We start from the raw sequence: 21,134 nt of genomic DNA on the forward strand, positions 1-21,134 counted from the left end.
CACCCGCGGGCTCAAACTCGAGTCCGCCCTCGCCTCCGCAAGCCCGCGTGCCACCCGCGCCACACGCTGCCTTCATACATATGCCGCGCTACATTAAATTTAAAGGGACCCCTGGTCCCTTTTACAAAAATCGCACCAGCACCCCCTTATCTTTTGAAATTCACACATACACCCCCTTTAATATTTACACTGACACCCGAAACTTCTAAAAATCTCACAATTTAATTTATTTCAATTTTTTTCCTATTCCCATAATTATTCTAGAATAAAATAATTAATTACCCTAATTTCTTATTTCCTTAAAATCACATAATTCATTATTATTTATAACATGTTATTTTAATATTCCTTTTAAATTAAATTACCCCAATAATGAATAATTAAATTAAATTACAATTCACGAGGCGTTACAAATCCTCCCCCCTAAAAGAATTTCGTCCCCGAAATTCGTTCCTGGCTAAGCAAATAACTGAGGATAAAGTCGCCTTATGTCCTCCTTTAGCTCCCAAGTAGCCTCCTCAGGGGTATGTCGCTGCCACTGGACCTTTACATAGGAAATCGTACGGTTGTGGAGCACTTTCTCTTTCCGATCCACAATACTAGCAGGCAACTCGATGTATGACGCGTCCTCTTGCACCACAAGCGAGTGATAATCAATAACATACCCAGGATCTTCCACGTACTTGCGAAGCATAGAAACATGAAAGACATCATGTACTTGAGCTAGCTGAGGGGGTAAAGCTAACCGGTAAGCCAATGATCCGACTCGCTCCAATATCTCGAACGACCCCACATAGCGAGGACTCAGCTTGCCAGATACTCCAAAACGTCGAACTCCCCTCATCGGCATGACTCAAAGGAAAACATGGTCACCCACAACAAACTCTAAATCCCGACGTCGTCTATCTGCGTAACTCTTCTGACAGTCTTGAGTTGCCTTCATCTGAGCTCAAATCAACTGGATCTTCTCTATCGTCTGCTCTACCAACTCAGGTCCAAGCAATGCTCGCTCCCCAACCTCAGTCCAACAAAGTGGTGATTTACAAGGTCGCCCGTACAATGCCTCAAAAGGTGCCATCCCGATACTAGCCTGGAAGCTATTATTGTAGGTAAACTCCACTAGTGACAGATGGTCATCCTAGCTCCCATGGAAGTCCAATACACAAGCGCGGAGCATGTCCTCCAAAGTCCGTATGGTCCGCTCCGACTGTTCGTCGGTTTGAGGGTGGAAGGCTGTACTGAAAGTCAACTGGGTCCCCATAGCACTCTGTAATGCCTCCCAAAATCGTGAAGTGAACCGAAGATCCCGGTTTGACACAATACTTGCTGGTACTCCGTGCAGTCTCACTACCTCGTCAACATATAACTTGGCCAGTCGATGAATAGGATAGGTTTTCTTGACCAGTAAGAAATGCGCTGATTTAGTCAACCGATCGATAATCACCCATATCGAATCAAATCCCCGGCTGGATCGCAGAAATCTCGAGACAAAATCCATAGCTATGCGTTCCCATTTCCACTCTGGAACAGCTAAAGGTCGTAACAATCCCGCGGGTCTCTGATGCTCAACTTTGACTTGCTGGCACACCAAACATCGTGATACAAACTCTGCTACGCTCCTCTTCATGCCGCTCCACCAATATTGACGTCGCAAGCCCTGATACATCTTCGTCGCTCCAGGATGGATAGTATAGGGAGAACAATGAGCTTCCTCTAGGATCCTTTGCCTGATATCACTATCATTTGGCACACAAATCCGTCCACGGAACAATAGCAAACCGTCGTCCCTCTGGCTGTACCCCAATGGCCCAAATCTCTCCATAGCAACCATGATCTCGCCAAGCTCAGTATCCTGTCGCTGTCGATCCCGAATTTGATCCTCTAGATCTGAATGGATACTCATGGCAGCACAATAGAGGGTAGGATTGTCTGGTGCCACTGAGATGGTAAAATCACTCATCTACTCCAGTAAGAACCACTCTTGCACCATCATAGCTGTAACTGATGCTCCACGGCGACTTAAAGCATCTGCTACCACATTAGCTTTACCTGGATGATAGAGGATCTCACAATTATAGTCCTTGAGCAGCTCTAACCAATGGCGTTGCCTCATATTGAGTTCCTTATGTGAAAAGAGGTACTTAAGGCTCTTATGGTCAGTGTATATCTGGACTCTCTCGCCATAAAGATAATGCCTCCAAATCTTCAAAGCAAACACTACGGTCGCCAACTCCAAATCATGGGTAGGGTAATTCTCTTTGTGCCTCTTCAACTGTCTGGACGCATAAGCGTTCACTCAGCCGTCCTGCATCAAAACGCACCCCAGCCCTGCATATGAGGCATAACTGTATACAGTAAATAACTCACCACTCCTGGGTATCGTCAGTACTGGCGCCGAAGTCAAACGCCACTTCAACTCCTGGAAGGATCTCTCACAAGACTCGTCCCAAATAAATCTGACGCCTTTCCTTGTCAACTTCGTCAAAGGTGATGCAAGCCGTGCAAAGCCTTCTATGAACCGTCGATAATACCCGGCAAGACCAAGAAAACTCCGAATCTCAATCACTGTCATCGGTTTCGGCCAATCCATCACGGCTCTAGTCTTCTCTAAATCTACTGAGATACCCTCACCTGAGACCATGTGTCCTAAGAATACAACTCGGGTCTGCCAAAACTCACATTTAGAGAATTTTGCATACAACTGCTCCTCCCTGAGCTTCTGCAGAACCATACTCAGATGCACCTGGTGTATCTCAGGGCTCGGTGAGTAGACCAGGATGTCGTCAATGAAAACTATGACAAAGGAATCTAGATATTCCTTGAACACCCTGTTCATCAAATCCATAAACACTGCAAGGCCATTGATCAGCCCAAATGGCATGACCACAAACTCATAATGCCAGTAATGTGTACGGAATGCGGTCTTAACAATATCCTCATCTCTGACCTGCACCTAATGATAACCTGACCGCAAGTCTATCTTGGAGAACATCGATGCACCACGTAACTAATCCAGTAAATCATCCACATGGGGTAGAGGGTACTTATTCTTAATTGTTACCTGATTAAGCTGTCGGTGATCGATACATAATCGCATAGATCCGTCCTTCTTACCCACAAATAATACTGGGGCCCCCCATGGTGATGTGCTCGGCCGAATAAAACCTCTATCCAAAAGATTTTGCAGCTGCACCTTGAGTTCCTTCAGTTTATTAGCAGCCATTAGATAAGGAGTCTTGGAAATGGGCTGGGTACCTGGTATCAGATCGACTGCAAAATCAATCTCTTGGTGCGACGGTAGTCCCGGCAACTCATCTGGAAATATGTCTGGAAAGTCTCGTACCACAGGGTAGGCAACCAACTCCTTCTTCTCCCCAGCTATCACGGTTACAAATGCAAAATAAGCTTCACACCCACGTTGTATAAGTCTCTCAGCTTGCATAACCGATATCATCGGTGTAGTCACCACTGGCTTCACACCCCGGTATGTAACAACTGATCTCCCCGGGTACTCAAACGAAATCACCTTCCACCGACAGTCAACTCGAGCATAGTGCCGTGAGAGCCAATCCATACCCAATAGTAAATCAAAATCTTGGATTGCCAGAACAATAAGATCCCCTAAAAATACCTGGTCGTGAATCCCTATCTCACAATCCCTGGCCATCTCACTCCCCAACAATACCATCCCTCCCGGTGTCGAAACAGACAAATCATATGGCAAGGGGTTATAAGGAATCGGGATCTTATGCAGCAGATATGGTGCTATGAAGGAGTGTGTAGAACCTGTATCAAATAAGGCACGTACTTCATGACCATGGAGAGAAAGGATACCTTGTATTGTGTCGTTGCCCTCAGCTGCCTCGGCTGCTGTCACCGCAAATGCCTTCGCCTGCATTTGTGGTCTCTCTGTGGACCCTGGGTGTTGTGCCGTTGGTAGGGGTAATGGTGCTACTGGACCTTGCGCCCTCGGTGTAGTCTGCCTCTGAGCTGGCCTGGGTCCTACTCCTCCAGTCCGCAGCCCTCCTATCTACGCTGGCTGTGTGCACATGTTCGCCCGATGGCCTCTCTGTCCACAGCGAAAGCAAATGATATCCTGACCAGTAGTTGGTGTGGCTAGTGTAGCTAGTCTAGGCCCCTACAGATAGTCTCTCCTCAAATTCCCTAGCTGACCGCATCGATAACACACGTCCCAACGCACATCTCGGCACTGTCCCTGATGTCTCTGTCTGCACTGTCGGCATGGTAGAAATCCTGAACTTTTACTGCCCGCGTCCCACTTCCTCTTCTTACTGTTGCCTCCTGCACCCTTCATGACTAATTGATCCGATCGAGTCTTTAATCGGTCCTGCTCAACTGTATGGGCTCGTTGGATAGCTGTAGGAAAGTCGGGTGCCTCAATACCAGCCATAGCATGGTGAATCTCTGCTCGCAACCCCCTCTGGAACTTGCTAACTCTACGAGACTCAGGGGTCACCAACTCCGGAGCATAACGTGATAACGCCACAAACTCGGTCTCGTACTGTGTGACCGTCTTGCTCCCCTGCTGTAACTTAATAAACTCAAATACCTTATGCTCTCTGACCCAATGAGGTACATAAGTCTCATTGAACACTGTGACAAACTGTGCCCATGTCAGGCCCTTATCACCAAATTGTTATCTGGTAGTCTCCCACCAGCGCTTGGCGTCTCCTCGCAACAGAAAAGTCCCCAGTCGAACCCTTTAGGCCTCTGCACAGCTGATCGATCGCAGGTGCTTCTCCACTGCTAATGGCCAGTCCTCAGCCTCTGCCGCGTCTGCACCTCCTCTAAACTCTGACGGACGTAGTGCCATAAAATCTTTAAGTAAAGCAGCACCAGAACTATCCCCTGCCCCCGGCGTACCTGAGTGTGATGCCTGGGCCATAGTACTAGGTTCTACCATCATGACTGCGCTCCTGACATAACTGTGATGCCGCCAGTACATCCACGGCTCGTAAGATGCCTGCCAATGTCTCCTGCATATCCAGAGGCCTTGGCTACCGCTCACCTCCTGCTACTGTACCTGTCGTCGGTGTCTCAGGAGTAGGAACAAGATGTCCTCGACCTCACGCCGGCGGTCGACCACGACCTCGTCCACGGCATGCATCCATGAGTCCTACATAACCAAGATTAATTAGAACACATTTCTAAATTAAAGACACGACCTAACACTCTAACTCTACCTAACAGCCTTGGTGTACAGATACTTATCCCCCAAATTGACTCAACGACGCTCTGATACCAACATTGTAATCACCCCCGCCCGGATATCCCAACCACCCAGTGTACCCGAACGGGAGCACTTATAGAAGGGAAATGAACGAAACAAAAGACGGGAAAATTACCCTAGCATGCATACATAAGAAATACAACAGCGGAAGCAAAACTATATACATGCACGCACATAGGTACCCCACTAGAATAACGGTCACGGAGTATATAAAAATATATATAGACACCTGTGCCAAAAAATAAAAGATACAAGGAACAACCCGGCACAATAAAAAATGAGAGACATAAATCCTGACAAAATATCAGAGACAACGGGGGCAAGCAAACTGTACACCCTACCACACGGCTGACATTGGTCAACGGTAAGTGACTAAGAGTGTCCAGCCGACAGCCTAAGAAAAACCGTACAATAATCACTCCAATGTCATCGAACAGCTGACCCTTGCCCCCACTGCCCAACCGCTCTAGCCTATGAACAACCACAAATCCATAATAATACCCGAACAACTAAGAACCTATCTTCGAGTGAGTACGGCATCATTCCCACAGGCATGGGGGTGGCACAAACCCCCGTAGGCAACCAACAAGTAAAATCCACAAGGCCAGTTTAATAAAGTAAATTTAAAGCAAACTATTCAAAATTCCATAATTGATTAACGGCCGAAACAAACGAAGGGAGGTTAAATAAATTGACAACGAAAGAAACGTTGTGGAGGGTATAAAGAACTTGCCTTAACGAAGATATCCTTAGACTTGTTTTGACCCAACGCAGTAAAAATTATACAAACTGTAACACCCCAATAATTTTCCAAAATTAACAAAATTGGACTCTAAATGAAATTTCAACCATATAGAATGATTATTACTAGCTTCTCTACTTATCTAGTTAAATTAATCTTCGTTTAAACTTGATTTAATCTTGATTTCAACCCCAGAATCTCCCAATTTTCGTTCGCGCGCACTGCTTTTTTTTTTTTAATTTTTGCTGGTTGTTCTGCTGCGAAAGAAACACCCGAATTGGGCTTAAATTGGAGTAAAAATGAGCGGACAGGGCGTGGCCACGTGGAAGCCACGGAACCAGATCTAGAGGCCACCGCCCTTGACGAAACGACGTCGTTTTTGGACGCCCATAACTGATTAAAAATCAGCAAAATTCCCTGCCTCGCGCGCGCACTCGTGTGCTCGAACCCGCGTCCGCCCTCGCTTCCGCATGCCCGCGTGCCACCCGCGCCACACGCTGCCTTCATACATATATCGCGCTGCATTAAATTTAAAGGGACCCCTAGTCCCTTTTACAGAAATCGCACCAGCACCCCCTTATCTTTTGAAATTCACACATACGCCCCCTTTAATATTTACACTAACACCCGAAACTTCTAAAAATCTCACAATTTAATTTATTTGAATTTTTTTCCTATTCCCATAATTATTCTAGAATAAAATAATTAATTACCCTAATTTCTTATTTCCTTAAAATCACATAATTCATTATTATTTATAACAACAAGTTATTTTAATATTCCTTTTAAATTAAATTACCCCAGTAACGAATAATTAAATTAAATTACGATTCACGGGGCGTTACAGGTTATGCCCCTGGAACATTCAAACGTTCCAGCCAGGGACTGCTGCGAGGGCGAAGACGTGGCCAGTTGAGGGCCAATGGTGTTTAGTTTGATAGTCATTATATTTTTCTGAAGGCTTTAGTATGTAATTTAGTTTATGTATGAACAGTTGTAAGATAATGATGTTATCATTTGGTAGTTGTAGTACGTAGTTCGGTGTAGAAACGCCCTGTATGGAACTCATGGTAGGCCATAGTATTATTGTTAATGTATCCACTGTGTTATGATATGTCTGGTTTAGTTGTTAAGATTATTGATCTTGTTAGTTAAACGGGCAAGACTGGGGTTTCTCGGGATTTATTAATCTGCATGTGAAGATTGTTCTTGAAATCATCGCACATGATGATCTTGGAAAAAAAAGATTCCCAGAAATACCTTTATAGTGACATGCTTGGCGTGGTGGGGTGTTACAGTGGGAAACCAGGTCATACAAGGAAAGGCTTTCCACGGAGATCAGGTGCGGCATCCAACTAGGGGATCACATCTTATTGTTGTGGCCAGCAAGGTCACAAGTCCAATGTATGCACACAACCAGGATCAGTTGAGGGATAGAAGACTGGGGCTTTAGGTTAAAGGCCAGCACAGAGATCTACAGCGACTAGAGGGCAGAGAACAACTTCCCGACTTGCCATTACTGATATCCCCCAAGTATCAGGCAAGCTGTTTACACTATCAGCAGCAGAGGCTGATAGAGGCAATGAGATTGTACAAGGTATTCTCTTACTCTATGGCTCGGATGTTCGTGCTTTATTTGACATAGGCTCCACCTGTAATACCCAAGAAATTGGGATTATATGAGAATAAGTGTTTTATTAGAAAAATGAAATTTTGGGGAATATTGGTATCTAAATATCCCCAAAAATTGATTGAATCGACTGTAGGGAGTGCCTTGGAGCCAAGATATCTAAGGAAAATGATACGGAATTGACGAGTATTTCGAGGCATGATTTATGGCATCGAAATAAATTGGATTAGAAATAATTTTTGGTACAGCTAAAATACAGCTATGATTCAGGCTGAAAAACTGAATAATTGTAGGGGACTTCCTAAAAGTCAATGGAACCCTAAGAAGGTTCATATTTGGTATGTTGAACAACCCTTCAGTGGTTTCAGGAAGAAACAAAAGGGTTTACGATCAAAATAAAGATTCGGTCCTAAGTGTAATTTCTCAAAATTGCTAGAGGGAGGTCAAAAGGATGTTATTTCTAAATCTTCAGGGATGAAATGAAAGGTTTAGGACTTGAGAGTCATAATGGAACTATTGGGAAGGTCAGGGGCTTCAAGAAAATAACCAAAGTGTAAAATGAGAAAATGCAAGGGTCAAAGTACAATTTTTCAAAAGTTGGAGATGGAGCAATCTGCCATGGCTGACCAAGATTTCACCACCACCTCCCATCACCGAATTCAATGGTCGAAGAGTTGAGGAAAGTAGCCTAAGATGCTCTTGGGTCGAGTCTAGGTTGACATTGGCCACGAGGGTAACCAATTTTGCATGATTTTTGGCCGTTTCATTGCTGGAATTTCGAAGCATTGAATCGATGTTTGGTGGCATTTTTTGGACTAATTTGGGGCCGGTAGAAGCCTCAGGGAGGTTGGATTAACTAGCCATAAGCAAATTGGATTAACTAGCCATAAGCATTTGAATGCTCAAAATCGCCTATAAATAGAGGTGTTTGGAGATGCCAAAATGAAGAATAAATTTAAACTCTCAAATCTGAGAGTTCGGGAATAAATTGAGGGCAACGGATAAGGGGCTTTTGTTCCCCAAGTCCAGAGGATCATTCCTGTGAAATTTGAGCAATTTTTGTTGAGAGATGAAGGATATATGGAGCTTCCCCGAAAAATTGAGTTGAGCAGTCAAAATATGGCTCCAATTGATCGATTTGAAGCTAAAATCCTATAGAGGATGAAGAGAGGAAGGCATAGGTTCAAATGGGAGGAAAAACGAAGCTCAAACGAATGAGATATTGGCAAAAAACCAGGCAAAATGCAATTGTTCAACGTGCTGGAGGAAGAAGACGACTGACGTGTGCAGTGCACGCGCCAGTTGAGGTGCATAAGGCATCTTGTAGGGGCGCGTGTGGGAGCGTCTGGGCTTAGAAAATTATGACAAAAATTGCTAAATTCTTGAAAAATAGAGATCTAGAGGGTTGTGTAAAAAGTTTTGGTTTTGACTTTCCTGGTTTCTCGATTTTTGTAACGACCAACCTCGTTTTGAGTGAAAATGAAGCTTGGAGGTAAGTTCTAGAATTTTCCTTTGAAGTTCTTAGAATATGATGAATTGTTGTGGAAAAAGATTTGAGAAAATAGTTAAAGAGGTATTTATTTAGAATTTTAGAAGCGAAAATATGAGAAAAATAAAGGAAAATGTGAAGAAATTGGAGTATTGATATATTCCATGATAAATATGTTTTATAGGATTGTTGTGCTCAAGGATTAGTGATTTGTGCAACTTTTGAGATTTGGCACGAAAATTGAGGTTGAGCATGCAAATCGAGGTGGTGCACGTTTTTCGAGGTATTCCTAACTTCGTGCTAAATGTGAGTGGTTTTTCTCAAAAATTTATACATGTTATAGTTTGCCTATGTTGAGCATGATAGTCATGAAAGTGGCTAAGTTATATGTATTATATGAGCATCCTGTCATATTTATACATGTATTGTTGCATCGATGCATTATGATTTTTGCATGGCACGATATTATTGGCATATTGATACTCGTGTATGGGATTGGGATGTCGCCCTGATAGTGTAACCGTAATTCTCCAAGGACAATTGATGGAACAACGTTAGAATTATCCTAAAAAGTAGGTTGAAATTCTGCCTAGGGTTCCGTGTCGGGCTGGTGGGCCAGGGAAGTTACACTAGGGCATATGATTGTTCATGTTATTGCATCATGCATTCATGTATCATATTATTAAACCCTTACTAGAAGATTCATCTTCTAATTGGGTTATGCCCCTGGAACATTCGAACGTTCCAGTTAGGATTTGCAGCTATGGCAAAGGGATGATTGAGATGTAACGACACGTGATGACGTGGCCGATGGGTTCGACGAGTTGTTTCATGTCTTTGGATTCTTCATGAGGATTCAGGATATGTTTTTAGTCATGTATAATTGTTACGATTTAATGTATTTTTGAGGAATCGTCAGATTGTATCTGAAGTGCTCAGTTGTTATCTCTTGATGATAAGTCTCCATGTATTTAAGTATTTGATGATATGATGGTACATATTCTTATGTTATGATTAAGTGAATTTAGTTACGTGACATATCAAGTTTCGATTTTAGCTTCTGCATGTGTGATGATTACCTGTCTTAGCTTATTAATTCTTATTTTGGTATGATGAGAAGGTAGAACGGGATTATCGAGAAATGATTTATATTGAGTCTATGTTAAGAAAAATATATATTCTCGAAATTCCTAAGCTATTTATGCTCAGGAAAAGCGGGGCGTTACACCACCCACTTCTTCATTGCACCACATGTTTTACATTTTGTACCTATTGCTAGTAGTCATCTACCATACATCTTATCTGCCACGACATCGGGTGGTAGTATGTTGTTAGGAAGTGAAGTGGTGCCAGAATGTGAGATTATAGTCCATAACAGAGTTATGCATGGTGATTTAGTGGTGTTAGCTATTCAGGACTTTGATCTTTTATTAGGCAAGGATTGACTGTCTCACTATTATGCCAAGGTTGACTGTCGACGCAAGGTTATTACCTTTGAGCCTCTATATCAGTCAGAGATGATATACATGGGAGTAAAACCAGTTGTAACGATGTCGATGATCTCAATTATGCAAGAAAAGAAGTTGATAAGGCAAGGGTGTGAAGCATATTTGGCATTTGTGATTGTTAGTGCTAGGGAGAGAAAGTAATTGGCTAACCTTTCTATTGTTCGGGATTTCCCGGACATATTTCTAGATGAGTTGTCGAGCGTATCACCCTATAAGGAGATTGATTTTTCCATTGAATTACTGCCAGGAACTCAACCTATTTCTAAGACTCCCTATTGCATGGCTACCAACGAATTAAAAGAGTTGAAGGTGAAATTGCAAGACCTTTTAGATAAAGTCTTTATTTGACCCAATACTTCGTCATGGGGAGCACCAGTGTTATTTGTGCGCAAGAACGATAGCTCCATGCAGCTGTGCATTGACTATAGGTAGCTTAACCAGGTAACAGTTAAGAACAAGTATCAATTACCTCGTGTGGATGCCTTGTTAGATCAGTTTCAGGGCGCCTCAGTATTCTCCAAGATAGATCTATATTCTGGGTACCATCAGGTTAGGGTGAGGGATGAAAATATAGCCAAGACTACCTTTCGTACCAAGTATGGACATTATGAGTTTGTAGTCATGCCATTTGGGTTGACTAATGTGCTAACAATGTTTATGGACTTAATGAACTGAGTGTTCAAGGATTATTTGGATAGCTTTGTCATTGTCTTCATCGATGACATCTTGGTATACTCACCTAGCCCAATAGATCATGAGATTCATTTGAGGATGGCGTTGCAGCGACTCAGAGAGAAACAATTATACGCCAAAATTTTCAAGTGCTAGTTTTGGCAACCTCAGGTGATATTCTTGGGTCACGTAGTATCTGGGAAAGGCATATCAGTGGATCCTGAGAAGATCAAGGTAGTATTAGATTGGCCAAGGCCTACTACGGTGACTGAGGTACGTAGTTTTCTAAGGCTAGCTGGTTACTACAGGTGTTTTATTGAGGGTTTTGTGTTTTTGCCTCTCCTATGACCAAGTTAACGCACGAGGGAGTTCCTTTCATTTGGGATGACGCCTATGTGTAGTGTTTTTAGGAGCTGAAGCAGCGTTTAACCTCTACCCCAGTATTGGCTATTCCTAGGAGTGGCGACTTGTTCACAATTTATAATGATGCTTCATACTCAGGTCTGGGTTGTGTATTGATGCAAGAGGGACGTGTTGTTGCTTATGCTTCCAAGCAATTGAGGAAACACGAGATAAATTTCCCTACCCATGACTTGGAACTTGCTGCCGTGGTGCTTGCTTTGAAGATATGACGGCATTATCTATTTGGAGAAAAGGTACAGATCTTCACTGACCGTAAGAGTTTAAAGTACTTGTTCTCTCAGAAGGAGTTAAATATGAGGGAAAGGCGTTGGTTGGAGCTACTCAAAGACTATGACTGTGAGATACTCTACCATCCAAGTAAGGTGAACTTTGTAGCTGATGCCTTGAGCCATCAAGGAGCGTCCACTGCAACAGTGTTGGTTTAAAAGTGGTCTCTATTGGAGCAGTTGAGCGAGCTCACTATCTCAGATTCAGGTAGTGCTCCTGATATTTACTGTGCTTTCATGGCTATTCATTCAAATTTGGTGGACTAGATTCGTAACAAGCAATAGTATGATGAGAGGTTGATGCATATCATGGCAGACATGGATAGATTTAGGCATTTGGGGTACTGTCTGAGGGATGATGGATGATGGTTTGTTGCTATATCAGGTTAGAATATGTGTTAGTGGACGAAGAACTTAGACAGGAGATACTATCAAAGGCACATTGTTCGCGTTATACTATCCATTCAAGAGTAGGCAAGAGGTATGTGGCAAAGTTTGTGTCTCATTGTTTAGTGTGTCAGCAGGTGAAGGCTGAGCACTAGAGACCAGCAGGGTTACTTTGTCCATTGTCCATTCCCGAGTGGAAATGGGATAGGATTGCTATGGACATTATTATGGGACTGCCACGTACTAGCAGGGGTCACAACGTAATATGGGTGATTGTTGATAGGTTGACCAAGTCTGCACATTTTCTAGCGATCAAAAAGACCTACCCTATGAACTGCTTGACCAAATTATATGTGGATGAGATAGTGAGACTGCATGGAGTGCCAGCCAGCATTGTGTCAGACCAAGATCGACGTTTTACCTCACATTTTTGGGAGGCGTTGTAGAGTGCCATGGGGACTAGGATGACTTTCAGCATTGCATTTCATCCCCAGACAGACGGGTAGACAGAGCGGACTATTAAGACTTTGGAGGACATGCTCCGGGCTTGTGTGTTAGACTTTCATGGTAACTGGGATGAGCACCTGTCTTTGGTAGAATTTGCTTATAATAACAACTACCAGTCTAGCATTTAGATGGCACCTTTTGTGGCATTGTATGGCAAACCCTGCACATCTCCATTATGTTGGGCTGAGATTGGTGACAGTTCCATGTTAGGGCCAGACATTGTGGCAGAAACTACGGACAAGATCAAGTTGATAAAGGCCCGAATGAAGACCACCCAAGATCGTCATAAGAGTTATGCGGACAGGAGGTGTAGGGACTTGGAGTTTTCAGTTGGAGACTATGTATTTCTTCGTGTCATGCTTATGAAAGGTATTCAACGTTTTGGAGTTTCAAGAAAGCTCAGTCCGTGCTACGTGGGTCCATTTGAGATTTTAGAGCATGTTGGGCCGTTAGCATACCTTCTAGCTTTGCCACCATAATTAGCTCTCGTACATGACATTTTTCATGTCTCCATGCTACACAGATGTATCGCGGATCCTAGATAAGTTATAGACTATCATCCCCTCTAAGTGAAAGAGAACGCCTCATATACAGAATCGTCGGTTTGTATTGTGGATAGAAAGTAGAAAGTGCTTAGAAATCGCTCTATTCCCTGTGTGAAAATCCAGTGGTAGCGACACGGGCCCGAAGAAGCAACTTGGGAGCTAGAAGAAGAGATGAGGCGTGATCATCCACTACTTTTCGAGTAATCAAGTACGAATTTGGGGGACTAGATTCTTTTAAGGGGGGAGGGTTTTTAATGATCCGTTATTGGGTCTATGCCATTATTGATATTTATTTCAGTTTGGTGAAAATATATATATATATATAATTTTTTCATTTATTCAAATGAAAAAAAAGGGAAATGGCAAAGTTGTGAAATGGTGCAAGAGCAAGGGCAAAATGGTCATTTCTCTAAGGAGATAACTTTCCCTTTTCTCCTTTATCCTCTTGCTCGAGACCCTATTTTCATCATCATCATCTTCATCTTATTCTTCTTCTTCTTTTTCTTTGCTTGACTTTACCCCTGTTTCGGTGGTGGTTGGGAGACTTTCTCATTATGGCAATTTTCTTTAAGCAAAGGTGAAGCTAGTCAAGGCAAGTTCCTTCTTGTTCTTATTCCTTTCCTTTTGTATTGGATGCAAGTTCCTCTCTTCTCTTCCTCATTTAAGACATTGAACTTGAGATATGGAGGTTTTAGTCATGAAAGATCTCATGGTTTCCCAAAAGATGGTTGTGTAGAAACCTATGTCAAAATCTTTGTAAAACTCTCATTTTCTCAAATTTATTCCGTTAATTCCATTTGGGTTGTGAAATAGAGGTTGTTTCATCCTATGAGATGAGGGAAATTGAAGTGATTTGAGTTTGATGGGGTATTGGAAGAGTTGGGATGGTTTTGGGGTGTTCTCAATCATTTCTGTGCATTTTTGTGTTCATTAGTCGACTATTTTTGGTCAATAGTTGACTATGTAGTGGGTTAGCCGACCTTCGAAAGATTAGCTACTAGCCAACCTTCGGAAGATTAGCTATCGGCCCAGTTGACTAATCCTTTCAATAGTCGACTAATCCTCTCATTAGTCAACTATTCGTAAGTCGACTCTACATTGCACACCCTATACTTTTTTTACCATAACTTTTTGTATAGATATCCGATTGATGAACCGTTTGAAGCGATGTAAACTAGACTCGATAAGTTTATTTTGGTATATAATTTAACCCATTTTGACAATGTTTGGGTCGACTATTCTTGTGAGATTTGAAGAGTTCAATCCTCCTTTCTGTTTATTATGGAATGAAGCTAGGTTGTTGTGGGTACGTTCTCATAGAAGTTGTTGTGGCCAAGAGTATTTGTATATGTTCCTTTTATTTCTAGTATATGGTTAGTTCATATGCATACAAGAGCTTGGGATATGCATTGGGGGTTCCATTTGACTTGAGTGCTTGTCCCACGACCATGATATTTATTTATTCGTTGTTAAACACAAGCAATCTCATTTGGCGTGTGTTTTACTAGTTGGGCAAGGCTTGGTGGGATGCTTGGCTTATGGGAGCTTTGTATCTTGTCCAATCTACTACGCCACCCCTTATTTGTTGCATCTGCATGAGTTATGACTCCAGTGTTGAGATACAATTGTACTATGTCGGGTTTTTCGAATCGAGTTATTAAGGATACCTCGGCGTGCCCAATTTTTATCTTAGACGCTGATGCGGGCCAATGGATGTGGTAGCTCCCACCTGGGGGAGCTTCGACTCGTAGTATAAAGTACAATCTGCCTTCAGGGCAGTAGCAGGTTTTTTATAAGTACTTGGGTGCTAGTCCATTTCTTATTTAGGCCCCAAGATCCTGTATGTGTGCATTGTTACTTCTACCGTTGGTACCTAAACCAGTTTATGAGATTGTGTGGCATATTATGCATGAGTTTTGATTTGTTATGCACTTGAGATGCAGGTCTTAGCACTTACTCTATCTGTCTGTCATTTCTTTATGAGCTTATTGAGTCATTTGGACTCACCTTGTTTTCTTTTCATTCTAGGTAAAGGCAAGGACCCAATTAGGGGCAAGTCTAGTAGTTCCCACCTTCTTGGTTAGGCGATCATGCAGACCTAGCAATTGTCAGCCTAGGGGTTTCTTTTTATGCGTTTTGTTGCTTCCGGATTGTATTTTTTTCATTTTATTTGGGTATGTTGGATTATGTTTATTTTGCGGGCGGTGTGCCAGTGATGTATGTTATGCATGCTTGGGTTATGTAAGCCTAGAGATTAGTTGATGTATAGCAGGTTAAGATTTTGATACTCACGCGAGGATGACAAGTTTCCTTTATCCGGTTTCTTTTCTAGTATTCATCAGTAGGGGCACTCGCTCTAGTTCTTTGGGAACTTGGGTGGGGGCCTTACATTTTAATTAAAAAATAATTTTATTCATTTTTCAGTCATTGTTCTTTAAGTACTTTTAGTGATTTATTTTTATTTATTTTTTCTTATCTCTTTATCTCCTAATTTTTTTTCTAATTAGTTTAATGTTGCAAAATTAAATACCTATAAATCAATTATATTTTAAAGTAGTTAAAAAATATATATGTATTTCAAAAATTGAACATTAATTTAAAAAATATTATTAATATTTAGTTGCCCATCGCTAATTCTAAAATATCACAGAAGTGTTAGGGGAGGTGTTTCGATTCAGTTCCTCCACCACCACCATCGTGAACCCCATTTAAATTCAAGTATATTACACTTTTTAGTAATTAGGAGAATCAAAATACTTTCCCTTGGATTCAGGGAACAACTCTCAGAGATCTTATTTCTTTTTGGAAGATACAAGTGCTAGCGAAACAATCGATCTATTGATATTGAAAAAGTTAAAGGAGTTTTTAAATGTATCATTTATGAGTCTAAAGGAATTCATAGGTATAGAAAGAAGCACTATGAAATAGAATTTTTTTCTTTAGAGTATATTTTGATGTTAATACGATATATAAGGATCGCTACTACAAAGAGTATTACACCATTGATCTTGAAATATTGATTGTTTGTTGAACCCTGCAAATTGCGTGAAAGTAGGATACTCTAAATTTGAGGTTTTATTTATTATTTATATATTATTTTATGTTTATTATTGAGTATAATATATTATTTTTTGTATATATCTTATTTATATTTTTTAATTTTTTTTAAAATATTTAGAAATTTTATTTTTTAAATTTTTAAAAAATTTAAAATAAATAGAAGGGGAAGGTTCGGGGGAAGTTTGGGGGAAGGGGTCAACGATGGGCATTTTCCTATTGCTAAACAGCGACAAGCATCCCCATCCCAAGGGTTTCAATGACGGGCATTTACCCGTCGTTAAAGGTTAGAGACGGGAATGCCCGTCGTTATCACCCCCAAAAAAATTCCTCCTCCCGCCAGACCCTTCTCCACTTTTGAATTTTCCCCCTCCCCTATAAATGCCTTCCCCCCATTCGCCTCTGCACTCTATCTGCCCTCTCTTTTCCCTCCTTCCTCCATCTTTGTCTCCCCTCTCTTCCCCCTTACCCCCTTTGCCATGCCTCACTATTTATTAAGGTATTTTTTATTTTTCTTTGTATTATATTTTTTATTTTTTTGTATATTATATTTTTAAAATTTTCTGTCTAGTTTTTTTTTGTTGTAGGGTCTTTATTTAGAAGATACGAACATCGCAAAACTTTTAAGGTATTTTTTTGTGTATTATATTTTTAATTTTTTCTGTCTAATTTTGTTGTTATTGTAGGGTTTTCATTTAGAAGATACGAACATCACAAAACTGTTAAGGTATTTTTTTTAACTTTTTTGTATTATATTTTTAATTTTTTGTTATTTTAACTTTTAAATGCATTTGTGAATATTTTTTAGATGAAAAATATCCATGTTAGTAGTAGATTGTTTTGTTTTAACTGATATGTTAAACAAAAAAAAATAGTTACAATATATCAATTTTTATTGTTAATTTATAATAATTAGCTATTACTTGATTAATATCTCTATTAGTTACTTTTTATTGATTACTTGTTAATTTTAATTTCTCTATTATTTATATTTATTGTATGTATATTAAAAATGAACTTATTTAATGCCTTATTGAAAAATATAAATAATTGATGTGATGATTGGTCATTGATTGACAGAGGTAATTAATTAATTATTGGAAGTGGGTAATTTACATCAAATGTTATATATGATTTGCTTTTTTGTTTTATTTTTTTACATAAATAAATAAAAATACATAATTTATATTAAATAAATATACAAATTTATATTCATTTATTTATTAAATATTTATATAATTTATATTTTTAATATATATATTTTATTACGTTTAAAAAATTTATTTTTATTTTTTAATTAATTAATTTATTTATTAAAAATATTATTTATTAATATATTAAAAATAAATAATATATTTATTTTATTTATAAAATTTTTAAACAATTTATTTTTTTTATAGATTTACGTTCAAATTTATTTATTTTTATAAAAAAAATATATATTTATTTATTTTTTTATTCAATGAGAGGTATAACCCCGTCGCTGATTTAACAATAGGATTTTGACCCGCCCCTGATTCAGCAACAGGGGTTATACCCGTCGTTGATTTAGCGATGGGATTTTGACCCATCAATGAATCAGCGACAGGTATAACCCCGTCACTAAAAATATCGGTCTCTAAATTTCAGCGATACCCTTTTTAGCGACGGATAGGTACTTGTCACTAAATTCGTCGCTAAAAAATTTAGCGACGGATTTTGATATTTTAGCGACGGAATTTTTCATCGCTAAAACGTTTTTTTTTTTTGTAGTGAGTTAAAAATATAGTTAATTTGTAATGACTCTTTAATGGGTTTAGGAGTTTAATAATATTTTATTTATAGCAATTGAAAATTTTTCCCTATTAAATTAAATGTGAGAAATATTTTTATGTGAAAAAATGTATGTAAGTAAATTATGTGTTTAATTTAATGGGTTGGGTTGTCTATTTGGGCCTAAGCCCATGTGTTAGTGAGTTGTGTTTCTAATTAAATGGGAATGATTTTGATTGGGTCTATGATGGAAATGGGCCACTTTGAGTTGGGTTAGTGAAATGGGCTTTGGGCCCATGTGTATGGAATGACATGTAGTAATGAGTAAAAAGAAAAATGGGAGAAGAAAAGAAAAAATGAGGCAAAATGACCAAAAAGGGCTTAGATATTTAGTAGAATGTGTGATGTGTAGAGGGGCAAAATGGGAAGAGAAAAGTTGGAGAGTAGTTGGAGGTGGCATGCAAGCCACTCCTCTCCCATTGCTCTTTCATTCCTCAATTCTTCTTCTTCTTGCTTCTTCTCTCCCTCTCTCCTGAATGTTCTTCTTCTTCTTCTCCATTCTTCTTGATTGGGACTTCAAAAGGTGGGGGTTTAAGCTTCTAGTGGATTGCTTCTTCTTCCCCAGCATCTTTAAAGGCAAGTTCTCTTGCACTCTCTCTTTTTAATGGTTTATGCAAGTTCTTTTCTTTTGGCAAGCTTATTCCTTGTTTTTTTCTTTGATGTAAAAACTTAAATCTTCTTGTTGCCATTAATTTGGAGTGGTCTTCCAAACTCTTGGAGTTATTTTCTTGAAATAAGTTTGTTTTCTTTATATTCTTAAAAGAATTTGTGGGTTTTCATTTTATCGTCGTTGGGTGTCTTGAAAATTTTTTCATTGGGGTTCGTTCACCCCATTTTTCTTTCATGGAATGGCAATTGTGGGTTAGGAAACCAGATTGGAATTTTTGGGGTGTTTGGTGTCCATTTCGTGTGTTCTGGGTGTGTCGAGTCAACTCATTTTGGGTTAAGTCGACTCGACAGAGGCCAGTTTTTGACCTTTTTACCTAGTTCTCAGTCAAGTTGACTTATTTTGTGAAAAGTCGACTTATTTTTTGAAAAGTCGACTTTGCCTCAGTCGACTTATTTTCCCTAAAGTTAACTTAACATTTTTTTGACAACACGGTTCATGCTGTGCTGTTTTGATCATAACTTTTGATGTAAAAGTCGGAATTGAGATCCATTTAAAGTGTCATAATCTAGACTTTGAGGGCTTCGATTTGATATATAATATCATATATTTTGGTTATGATTTGAGTTGGTTAAAGCAATTCAAATTAAGTATGATTGCTAAGATAAATTGTTATTAAATGCTTCCTTTAATATCACTCAATCCTCTAAAATAATAGGATGTGGTTGAAAATATATATGTATATACATGGGATTCATGAGATAAAAATATAATTGAGTTGTATGAGAAAGCATGATATTCAATTGGGAAGTTATTAAGAAATGTTCTTAGTTGGCATATCCATGGCATCTCATGTGTGATGCATGACTATCATTGTATAAATAATTGCCCTTAATTGATTTGGTAAATCTATTTAAATGTGAATTGTGTGAAAGAGTCAAGAACTTTAATGGGCAAAAAATTAAGGATATGTGAATGTCACTTGTCATAGCATTGTTGTAATACCCAGTATTTAATATTAAATGTATTTTTGAAAATTATGGGGTCAAAATAGAATTTATCAAAGTTTCGAGCCAATATGTAATATCCAAAACAGGAACGAAAGGCAAGTGTCCATGTCAAAGCATGTCAAGGAAGGTAAAATTGCCCATATAAGTAGAATTTGACAAAACCAAGAGATTCGCAAAGGTTTGAGGTCGAAAACACGCAATTAGGGGCATTTAGGCCAAAGTGCAGAAAATATAAACTGCACGAGGGAGGCTGAAACGACAAAGGTTTTTAGAAATTCTTGAGGGAAATGGAGATTTTGGAACTTATAGGTCATAGTGAAATTATTAGAAAGTCTAGGGGTATCAAGAAAGGGGCAAAGCGCATTTGGAAGTTTATTGGGGGGCAAAAGTGTAAAAAAACCAAACTTGTAGGTGGAAAACAGACCGATTGCACTGTGGCCTCTGGCTAGCCGCCCTTGGCGTCAGGAAGGTGGCCTGGAGGCTCAGGGATAGCCTCCAGGTGATGATGAAGCGAGTAGGGGTGGCCATTGGCCGAGCACAGCGGCGATGTGATCGGATTTAATGGTGGATGGGATCAAAATTTAGGCCAAATTTTTTGAGGGTGTTTTCTAATGATTTAGGGTTAGATGAATCATTTAGAAGCTAGATTTTGGGCTTATGGGATAAGAACAACTGAGATTTGGTGGATTTTGGCACCAGAAACGGGTATAAATAGGGGTTGAGGGCCAAGAGTTCAAAAAAAAAAATCAAAAAAATTGGCCGTGTTTTAGCTTGAATCGAGTCTTAAGGATAAGAGGTTTTTATTCTTTGAGTTATGGGAAGCGTTTCTGGAGAATTTGAGAGATTTTGGCATAGGTTTCATGGGGTTTTAAGAAGCTGGCCAGAAAATCGAGAGTCACCAAAGCCGCACCTGCAATCGGCCATTAAGGTCCTTTCCGGTGGGTTTTTTCGACGTGTAAGGGGTCCATTAGGGTCGCCTCAGGGAGAGCTTCAAGCCCCTATAATCTGTTTGGCCGTTGGAGGTCATTGGAAGTGGCCGTCATCGGAGAAGACGACCGGAGAAGACAAGGCGCGTGGGTGCATGGGCGGACTTTAAGTGCAGGTCACTTGCCTAGCGCGTGAGGGCGTGTGACGCACAAGTTTTTCCTGACATTAATTTTAATATTTTTGTAAAATTATTTTAGAGGTGTTTATGCAAAAATATTTGGAGAAACTAGGTGTTAGGTAT

The 21,134-nt window shown here is 40.0% G+C and overlaps 1 protein-coding gene across 1 annotated transcript; it reads right to left on the minus strand.

Annotated features, from left to right (window-relative positions):
- Positions 1 to 457: 457 nt before the first annotated feature.
- Positions 458 to 850, minus strand: LOC127790995 (uncharacterized). Its single transcript, XM_052320731.1, has one exon. It carries the CDS (start codon positions 848 to 850, stop codon positions 458 to 460), a length of 393 nt encoding a protein of 130 aa, XP_052176691.1.
- Positions 851 to 21,134: the final 20,284 nt, after the last annotated feature.

The sequence above is a fragment of the Diospyros lotus genome, chromosome 14, assembly GCF_014633365.1.
Source record: "Diospyros lotus cultivar Yz01 chromosome 14, ASM1463336v1, whole genome shotgun sequence".
NCBI lineage: Eukaryota > Viridiplantae > Streptophyta > Magnoliopsida > Ericales > Ebenaceae > Diospyros > Diospyros lotus.

Excerpts from the sequence above, each read along its gene's own strand:
- LOC127790995 (XM_052320731.1), bottom strand. The coding sequence starts at position 850 with ATGCCGATGAGGGGAGTTCGACGTTTTGGAGTATCTGGCAAGCTGAGT.